The sequence below is a fragment of the Polyodon spathula genome, unplaced genomic scaffold (genome assembly GCF_017654505.1).
Source record: "Polyodon spathula isolate WHYD16114869_AA unplaced genomic scaffold, ASM1765450v1 scaffolds_1278, whole genome shotgun sequence".
Taxonomy (NCBI): domain Eukaryota; kingdom Metazoa; phylum Chordata; class Actinopteri; order Acipenseriformes; family Polyodontidae; genus Polyodon; species Polyodon spathula.
Window position 1 is genome coordinate 38821 of NW_024472761.1, and position 10191 is coordinate 49011.

Here is a 10191-nt window from a genome sequence, read left to right on the forward strand (position 1 = left end):
TATCTCTGTATATAGTGAAGGCCAGCCTGGATGATGACCCTGTCCTGGACTGGCCTACTGAAAGCTCACCGGCGGGCCGGCGAAGGGGGCGTGGTCACAGTTCTCTTGCCAGGATCGATTCAGGCTCAGAACGAAGTCCTGGAATAAGGGGTGTGTCCAGTTGAAGACAGAGAACCCCACAATGTTCACCCGCTCGTCAACCAGATCTTCCAATTGGAGGAGAGGAAACTCCTAGGGGGGAGGACACACACAACAAGTTACCATGGTAACACTTTTATTACTACTACTTAAAATACCACTGCTTAATACTGTTAACTTTACCTCTCTGTAGAAATTGCACTTGCTTCAAAATAGATCAGTGTTAATAAAACAGTGTTGTCAGCAGGTAGAGACTATTATTTCAGTTACCATTAGATGAACCAGTGAGCTCCCCCTTTCCATTACGTGTGGAGGGATAATAACCTTCAATCCCAGAACTCAGTATATACATAAACGCCTCCTGCTGCTCATTTAACACCTTACAGCTCACTGCTATGAGTAGCGCACGCTCTGGTCTGAGTCTTTTGGGAATCTCATGCCGAACATGTAGGGAAAACAGGTCAATCATATTTCAGTGCAGTGTTCTCCTCATGAGTGTACAGGGCTATAACGGTTTGTCTCAATATTTCTCTAAGGTTTGTAAGTTCCTCAGACTCTGACACTGACACACACATCAGAGCTCTGACAGGAGATTCAGACACAGCGCAGCTAATAAATGATTCCATTGCTGCTCTCTCTGCCTGGGGTCAGGGGGGCTTCAAATCCCATTTTAGCATTTCAACAAGCGGACCCTAATTCTATCAGATAAACAGCTGAAGCGAAGAGATAAATCTGTCTGAAGGAAACCGGAGCCTGACGAGATTACACTCCACTGAGCCTCAACAGCAAACACACATTAGTTTAAACAGAGCCCAGGCACACAGGCACGCCCCCACAACACAGTGTGACACCCAGGAGAGAGATCGGGTAATAGCTATCAGCTAGAAGAGTTAACCTGCATGTTCTGGGTATGCAAAGAGAGGACAGGCTTCAAACTCGAGCACACAGCTTTGGCTATTACATATCGATTCATATTGAAGGCAGGCAGCAGTATGTTTGTAGTCATATCAAATTCACATCTCAGAAGCTAACAAGAAGTACATGTAGAAGTACTACCACTGTCTGCTACTAACAGTGCTAATGTACACCCAGCTGTATATAATAAGGCTTTAATCTTAGTGAGGTGATCTGGTGACATCATAAACCCAAGAGAACAGATCTTGTGTGAATAATTCACATCATAAGTGCCTCGTATCTAAACAGTATTAAAAGAGACACCTCCACATACCTCTCAGTACATCATGAGTGTGTGTGGCACTTTAAATGCACAGCTTTATTATTCTTAAACAAACACAGCCTTCAGCACCAGCCAGCGTTATAACATTCCCATTGAGGCTGAGATGCGTTAGAGATGTTGCATGCATAGGGTCCCAGTCTAGCCACTGTCCCGACACAGCTGGGTAACACATACCAAAGCTAAGGTTCAGACAGACAAACAATGCCATACCCCTGGTGCTTAAGCAGTTCGCTTGTGGTCAGCTATGCAGCAGGTATTGCCCACAGTGTCAGGTGCTATCGTTTAATTGCTATATCAGTAACTGTTCAAGCCTTGTTCTATTATCTGTAAAACAATAACAGGCAAATCATTTGCGATCTCACCCTATATGCTGCTCGTCCCCGGGGACTGACAGGCTGTTTAAACGAGAGGTAATCCTCCCTGGTGGGGAAAGGCATGCTAACTCAATGAGGGAAATGAAAAATAAACAGAAAGGGACAGAATGAACTGCAACGGCTGGGACTGCCCTATTAAACATAACGTTCAGTGACAGCTGCAAACTGCACTCTTATTGCAACATGTCAACGGAGAACAGGCTCTGATCATGAACACATCATAGAGTAGAGGAGCGGGGGGAGAGGGGGGAGAGAGGTAGATAGAGAGAGGAGGGAGAAAGGAGAGGGGGAGAGAGAGGTAGATAGAGAGAGGAAGGGAGAAAGTGAGGGAAGGGGGAGAGGGGAGAGGTAGATAGAGAGAGGGAGGGAGAAAGTGAGGGAAGGGGGAGAGGGGAGAGGTAGATAGAGAGAGGGAGGGAGAAAGAGAGGGAAGGGGAAGAGGGGAGAGGTAGATAGAGAGAGGGAGGGAGAAAGAGAGTGAGGGGAGAGAGAGGTAGATAGAGAGAGGGAGGGAGAAAAAGAGGGAGAGGGGGTGAAGGAGGGGGAGAAAGAAAAAGAGAGTGAGAGGGGGAAGAGGGGGAGATGTAGATAGAGGGAGGGAGAAAGAGAGTGAGAGAGGGGGAAAAGAGAGGGGGTCAGGCTCAACCAATACACTGCCAGGATAAGACAAGGATGATTTTCTGACTGGAAGAGTTACTGTGGATTGCATAAACCAGCTCTTTTTGGTTATCCCAGAACTGCAACTAAAAAAATGCTCTTAAAATTTCATCTGCGGTTTATCCCGGCAGTGTGAAAGTTGATCAAATCAAGTAGACAGTAGACTCAGCTTCCGCATCATTGGTGTCATCAATTTAGTTTCTTACAGGTTGTACCTTCGAAAGCAGTATTGAGTACACAGAGAAAGAGAAAAGCATTGAATCTAGTAATAAGAATAGTCCCAAAACAGATGGGACCGAAAGTGGCCGCTCTTTCTACTGGCCCTTGAAGCTGTACCTGGTGATCACATTTACAAACACAGGTGCGTTAATGAAACCTGGCAAACAGAACTGCCAGAGCCCATCAGAACAGACTGCTTGCTGTGCATCTGCAGTAAAGCTACATTCAGCACGCCGGATCGCTTCCCCTTGTGACGCTCTACAGAGTTTCTCCACTAAACCCCGGCCCTCTATACTGCATACACTAGCTAGACACGGGAGCCCATTTCAGTATCATGAGCTAATTGACTGTAATATAGTGGCTCTGTGCAGCTGCGAGGTCCTTTGCGCTGCCTGTGGTCATTTATGTGATGAATCAATATTAGCCTGACAGCTTTATTCTAAATATACAGTATATCGATACAGGTTTAGGGTTAGGGAAGACTAAAGGGTAGCTCAATAGACTTCAGTGCCTGCGTGTATAATTATAGTGGAATGATTTTCTTGTGCTTCTCTGCTGCCCGTTGGCATTCGGTGTCGGAGGAGGGTAGTGACAGCTGTGTGCTGGCAATGCGAGTATGCTTTGCAGTAATGGATTTGGTTTGTGCGATAATGGATTTAGAAGGTGAGATTACTGCACACATTCCAAATCCATTTTCCCTGAGAAATGGATGGTGTGTTTTATCTGTGGAGTAATTCTTAGGTACATAACAGGTCCTTTTCACAAAAAATAAACAGCTTTTCATTTTCTTGTCTAAAGTTACAAAAGGGCTAGATGGTCAAAGCTATTTACTTCAAAAAGCATGTTTATTTTTCTGAATGGAGAAAACATCACACTTACAGTTTCCAACTGAGTAAGAAGCAACTTCAGACTCCATGCAACCTTAAATTGAATCTGTGCAGGTTAATTCTGGTGCGGTAACGTCTAGAATATTCCCCAGCCCTGGCACCAGAACCAGCTCAATGACTTTGACGGGCCCAGGTCCCATCCTGGAGAATCACTGAGAGTCTCTGGTTCCCATAATCCTGCTATTCGTTTATGCAAGTGCCAAGTGCCAGGAAACCCAATTTGATGGCTTGTATAATCGCTCTGAAACTGCGCTTTAATAGATCAGTAAAATAAAAACAGAGCTAAATGAGCAACACATAAAAGAGACACTGTACGACACCCAGGGGGCCTGTAAACAACAAACAAACCATAAAACACAGACGACACCACAGGCTTCCAGCCTCACCTACAGCTGTGCAGCTACCTAACTGCTGTCAGATCAGGTTGAAGAATCTGAGAATCTAATCTGATCTCCACGTGCCAGCTTCCTTCCACTAGCTTTTCATGATTATCACTACAGTGCTGCTGTGTGCCCCGCATGCCTTGGCTGTCACGTTGTCTACATTAGGCAGGGGTGCCAGTGCATCAGCGTGTGCCAAACCTGGAGGCTGGAGAAAGCGCTATAAAGATAATAATGGCTAAAAGAAAGAACATGTTGAATAAATAAATAAATAAATACATGCATGGGCATGTACGTACATTACAAATATGTACATCCATACATGAATGAACGGTCACCAGCACTTCAGGAGTTTGGACTAAAATCAACCAAATTCGGTATGTTTGAGGAGCTAGACTCTGGCTTTGTGCACATGCTGAGTAAACAATTATATCTCTGCAAGTTTTCACTACAAAGCAGCACGCAATTCATGAAAAACTGAGTTTCCAGCACTAACAGGGCATACTGTATATGAAAAGATGCAAGTGAAATCACAAATAGAGAAAATAACTATTCAGTTTTAAGAAACCAGTCCTGCAGAACAAGCAACCCTGAAAAAAATGTAACAAAATAAAATCTGTAGGAGACAGGTACAGCATTATATAAACGAATACAGAATCACCTCTCTAACATGAGAAATGAAAAAGTAAATGAACCAACAGTCAAAGACTTTACACAAAATGAACACAACATGAATGACCTTTTAGAAGAAATGCAATGTGATAGTGTACACTGCAGAAGAAAAAAAATAAATGGATACGCAGATTCAATTCCATGATGCCTGCAGGGTTAAATAGGAAGGAACAGGAGATTTGTTGTTTGTTGCATCACTAATTATGAAATAAATGACATCACAAGCGCAATCATAGATTTGAATAGAAATGAGTGAGTGTCGTTACCATGGGATCAAAAGTCTACAAGTACCTCAGCACCCTTCCTCTTGACAAAGGTATGTTAAACATAATGAATTGTATATATATATATATATATATATATATATATATATATATATATATATATATATATATATATATATATATATGAAGCAAAAGTTTATAAAAACCCTTTTCATCTTCAACTAACTACAAGCAGCCCAGCCACATTTTGTAAAGTCACCAGAATCTATCAGGCCTCTCTCAGGCAGAGGGAATGTATTATTCAGGGAGGCAGCAGCTGTGAATGAAAATGAAGGCTTCCCTTCCGTGCCATCGCTTCACAGACTGCAAACCAGTCAGCGGCAAAGGTTAAAAAGAGATTGCCTCAGTGACTCATCGCCATGAAGACAGGACAGCAGCTCCAGAGACTCTGCTTTCATTCCCACACAGGAATACATTGCAGGTTTCTTCAGCAGTGGCTGGGAGAGAGGTACTGGGAGGGGAGAGCAGGAGACTGGCATTCTATAAATCCAACATCTCTAACCCTTCTCAGTCTCAGTGCGAACAAACCTTTCACAAATTGGGTTTAGTTGGAAGCGTTCTTGTCTCTAATGAACTCTGAAGCGCTCGTCCAGTACACAGAGATTTGACGGTTTGACAAATGTTCCATAAATGCCTTTTCGTTAAGGATTGATCTCTGTGAAGAGGAATCATTATAAAGCATGGTCTCAGCTCAAGCACCTCTGTGTCATTTTAACGTGTCACCCTGCACTGAAATTGCAAATCCAGCCCATGCCATCTTTTTTCCACAGCCATAATTTGTTCTGGTCCTAGCCAGGCCTTTGTTCTAGCCTATAACACAGCGCTCACAGAGAAGAGTGCGTGCATGCCTTTCGTCCTGGGCTTGAAAAAATCAACCATCCCTCCTACCCTTTGGCAAGCAAAAGTGTCAACCAGAACTGTCACCATGAACCTGAATAGCTGTAAATTAATGCATCAGTGCTCTGCACGGGCCTGTTGCTGGCCGTGCTGACACAGTTTATTACAACAGAGAGCTCCTTGTTTTCTACCCTTTTCTTATGATCGCTCCCTCTCTATTTCAGCGGCTCTTCTCTGATATATTTCCGTTTGGAAGATTTAAAGATGCTCCCTGCAATAATGAGTTCCCCGGAGAGGCCCTCTCTAACCCCTCTCATATTTAATGGCAACTCGACAGGATGTTTTTTTTTTTTAAGAGCAATATTTTTGTATATTATTACAGCCACGGTGAAAACGGTGCTGGGGTACATAAGACATGACTCCCGTCTGGTAGTGAATGTCAGAGAAAAAGAGATATAGAGACAGGAGAAAGGCGGTAACAGCGCTGTTGAACTAACTCCAGAGATAATGTGTGCTGTATTAGCATAATATGCTATCTCAATGTCTCACCGGAGGATTTAAGGGAGGGTGTTATACTGCTGGACACGTACCCAAACCAGCCCTACAGCAAGAGGGGCAGGATAACAAGGCTGCTTAAAAATACAATGAACAACACAGGCTGCCATTTATCATGTTACAACACTGTAAGTATGATGGCAGATACATCTCCCCCTGACTCTTACAAAGGTTTGCCCTAGTAAATTTGCACAGTATTTTTTGCAGCTTTCCTATGTTTTTCCCATGGTTATACAATGCTTTTCCCATAGTTCACCCCATGCTTTGCCGTGTTTCTTAATATGCTTTACCGTACTGGGCTTTGCAATGCTTACCTGTGCTTTACCATGCTTTCACTGTGCTTCATTACACGTTGCTATGCTTTCACTATGGGGAACTTTTATAAGGGGACAGCTGCGCTTGGTGCTGTTTAAAGTGGATGTTCTTAGGGTCGAATATTGAAGGTTATATAGGGTCGAAGATCCAGGATCAGATTCCATAAAGGGGCTTAAATCTTGTATAGCTAGGATATTGTCACTGAAGTCCAGCGGTTGTGCACACGTTTTTGCATCTCAGTCTATTTGCATCTCAGTCTCTCTTACAAGTATATATATATATATATATATATATATATATATATATATATATATATATATATATATATATATATCAGATATATATCATATATATATATATATAGTTCGAGCAGATCATCATAAAGTATTTTCCAGTTAGAGTGGGAGGTAGAATGTTACAAAATAAATTACAAAAAAAAAAAAATCTGCTTGAGTTTATACATCACCCACTAGCTGCTATAATCCCGTTTTGTGAATAAAGGGCGCTGTTTTAAAGCCAGTGCGTTGACATTGCTGACAGTATTGCGGTCTGCTATAGCTATGCTTGGTATACAGGAAGATTAGAAGATAGATCACGGAGGTGTCAATATGTCTGGGATGTGTACTGATCACTGACTCACATTAGCTCTGTTTGTTTTCACATTTCATTACTTCACGTTTTGTCCGTGTCAAAACACTCACTCATACACAGACATGCTGTCATCACACTCTCACACTCACAATCCCAGACACAGACAAAGAAAGCTTGGGCTGAAATTATTCTGATATGGTGTGTCAGGAAATACAGGGGAAAGACACGGAGAGAACGAGGCCTTGAAGAAGAGGGAGAGAGGGAAGAGACGGGGAATGTGAGAGTGGGGGAAGAAGAGAGGGGAAAGAGGGGGAGAAGAGATGGGTAAAGTCACAGCAACAGAGGGAGGGAAAAAGGAGAGAGAGAGAGAGAGAGAGAGAGAGAGAGAGAGAGAGAGAGAGAGAGAGAGAGAGAGAGAGAGAGAGAGAGAGAGAGAGCGTTCCCACCACAAGCTCCCCTTAGCAACACCATGACAACAGGCTTAGTGATGGGGCCATCTGGAGCTGACAAGTGTCGAGGAAACAAGCTAGTGGCAAAATCAAAATGCACAAAAAAAGAAAAATAAAGGGAATTGCCATAACATGTCTGCTTTGTAAATGAACTGTACGAAAATGTAAACAAGAGCAAGGCGAGAGTGTCACTATTTGTGACAGGACTTTGGGAGCTATTGTATCTGTCCCATTCATAATGAAGGCCTACCCCTTTCTCACACCTCACTCCTCTGTATGAAGCATGGCCTCTTCTCACCCACTCTTTCAGCGCTGCAGTCTGGGAAACAGACTCCACTCCGCACAGCAGACAGTGGCCATGCTAAACATAGTCAGCCAGTGCTTTGCTGAAACTTGTGCTTGTCATTGCCTTTAAGAAACATTTATCAGCAGGTATTAAATAACTCCATTTCATTGGCAGTGAAATTAACACATTTAATAGCGCTGGTATACACTTCTTAAAGGCGATTAAGAGTTACTGCTTTTATTAGGGGTGACTTCCTATTGCAGGGCACACACTGGGGGTACCCTACATTCATACCTTTGACCTGATGAGACTCATCCCATGGGCCCCAGTCATTTTCTCAACCTTAAACAGTGTATCAGCAATTTAATGAGGCTTGCTCAGAGACAATCCCAACGGGAACAATATGGTGGTGACTTTATTACACATGCCACGCATCTAGGAGGGCATAAACTGTAATGAAAGATAATTAAGAGCCCACATCATGGCATGATAAAAAGATTACTCTCCATATATAATGCAAATATACGGGTGAAGAGAATTCTTTTAACTATAGAATACCAATATATATATATATATATATTCAAATAATGTTATTTATACAAATACACAAAGACAACAGCAGTTTTTTTTTAAAAGAAGTTTAAAATAGAAGTAGAATAATCAACGATCTAAAGCCAGTAATAACAGATTCCTGTTTGATGTTAAAAGCCTCCTTCACTTTGTGATCTCGTAATTCCATCTAAATTGGGCATTACCGTTTTTTTTGCTGGGCACCAGCTCTGCAAACTCTGAATGCATCACATCTTGCTTCGACCGCTGACTTGCTATCATTTAGGAAAAGTTCATTATAAATGCAAATGGGCTGGCAGCTCATTCATCAATTGCTATTCTGAGATAGCAGAACACAGATGAATATATATATATATATTTGTCTCTATAACAGCAAGGTCTTAAATATGCTGAGTAAGGAAGGCTCTCTGCACAGTCCCAGCGCAATGCACCTCAATTCTGTTTACATGCTGCATGGCCTCAGTCCAAACAAGAACACAATAGTCAGGAATATATTCTAACTAAACCCTAATACACAAATCCTAACCCTAATGCGCAAAGCCTGACCTTAACTCCAACACTTACCCTGACCCTGACCCTAACCCCGACCCTGACCCCGATCCTGCCCCCGATCCTGCCCCTAACCTGATACTTTGAAACAAGAACCTTCCAGTCCAATCCACAATTAGTCAATCAATTTTAGGTGCCAGCAGTACTTATAAAGATGGAAATGTAGCAGTTTCCAGACTCCATATGCAAACACAATATACTGCAATTTGCTGCAATGTTTTACCCTTGATATGCGGTAATCTTATTAGATCACTAACAGCATTGGGCAGCATGCACGGTTTTCAGTAATGTGTTGTATACTGCAGCTCTGACTTTAAACAATCGCAGGATCTGCACAAGTAAAAACAAAGAGCCTTTGCCAATGAATTTGGTGTTAAATTATGAGCCTTATTAGGAAGTTGTTAGATAACCAACTATGCTTTCAACCACTCGCCTACTCTGCCCCAATTACCTCCCGGTAATGTGTGTGTACTCAGCTGTGCTTCAAATTAGTAGTAAGCACTTATAACGACGCGCTGATACACGGTGAACAAATATGAAATGAGCCGAGGGCTGACAAAAACATCTGACTAATGCATAATTAATGAGCTCTAAATCATCTGGTCAGGAGTTTCGTTCCTATGGAATGGTTAAAGCAAAGCGTTGCCAGCGTCATTAATATCCATTAAAAGCACTCGGCTGCAGCTCCTTACCAGAGAGGTGAAGATGTAGGTGTAATAGATGGACAGCATCCCCAGCTCCGAAGCCTGCAGAGAAACACAAAGAATAAAAGCAGTTCCAGGAGCCCTTTTTAATTGTACTCTCTGGGAGATCCTACGGTTCAAAGCAACGTGTTTATTAGCTAGATTTCAGGATTTGTTTTTGTAATCCATTCTTTGTACTGGCACCATATGCTTTGTATGTTTAATATTTACTCCCCGACTGTTTGAGCATATGCTGCTCTGCAGAGGTCTGCATTTTGTCTTAATTATTGAAGGATCTACAGTGTCATTTTAAAACCTAACTGCTCCATGTCAGTAAGACTTCACAAGTGTTCCGTGATAGAGCCGAAATCTGGAAATGCAACGTTTATATTTTGATGAAAATGACACATTTTAACAAGTGGAGCCAGGTCTTAATGCTGTAGTACCAGATCCAACGTTTCAAAATGAAACTGCGGTACGTGGTGTTTCCCTCGCAACTGCACATCTG

The 10191-nt window shown here is 42.5% G+C and overlaps 1 protein-coding gene across 1 annotated transcript in view; it reads right to left on the reverse strand.

Annotated features, from left to right (window-relative positions):
* LOC121309457 (glutamate receptor ionotropic, kainate 4-like) overlaps positions 1-9741 on the reverse strand; it is a 40984-nt gene extending 31243 nt beyond the window's left edge. Inside the window, exons 1-2 of the mRNA XM_041242390.1 lie at positions 9693-9741; positions 70-231 (exon numbers count right to left, since the gene is read on the reverse strand). Coding sequence (XP_041098324.1) covers positions 70-231; positions 9693-9731 — 201 coding nt within the window. The 5' untranslated portion in view covers positions 9732-9741. The remainder of the gene's footprint in view (positions 1-69; positions 232-9692) is intronic.
* Positions 9742-10191: the final 450 nt, after the last annotated feature.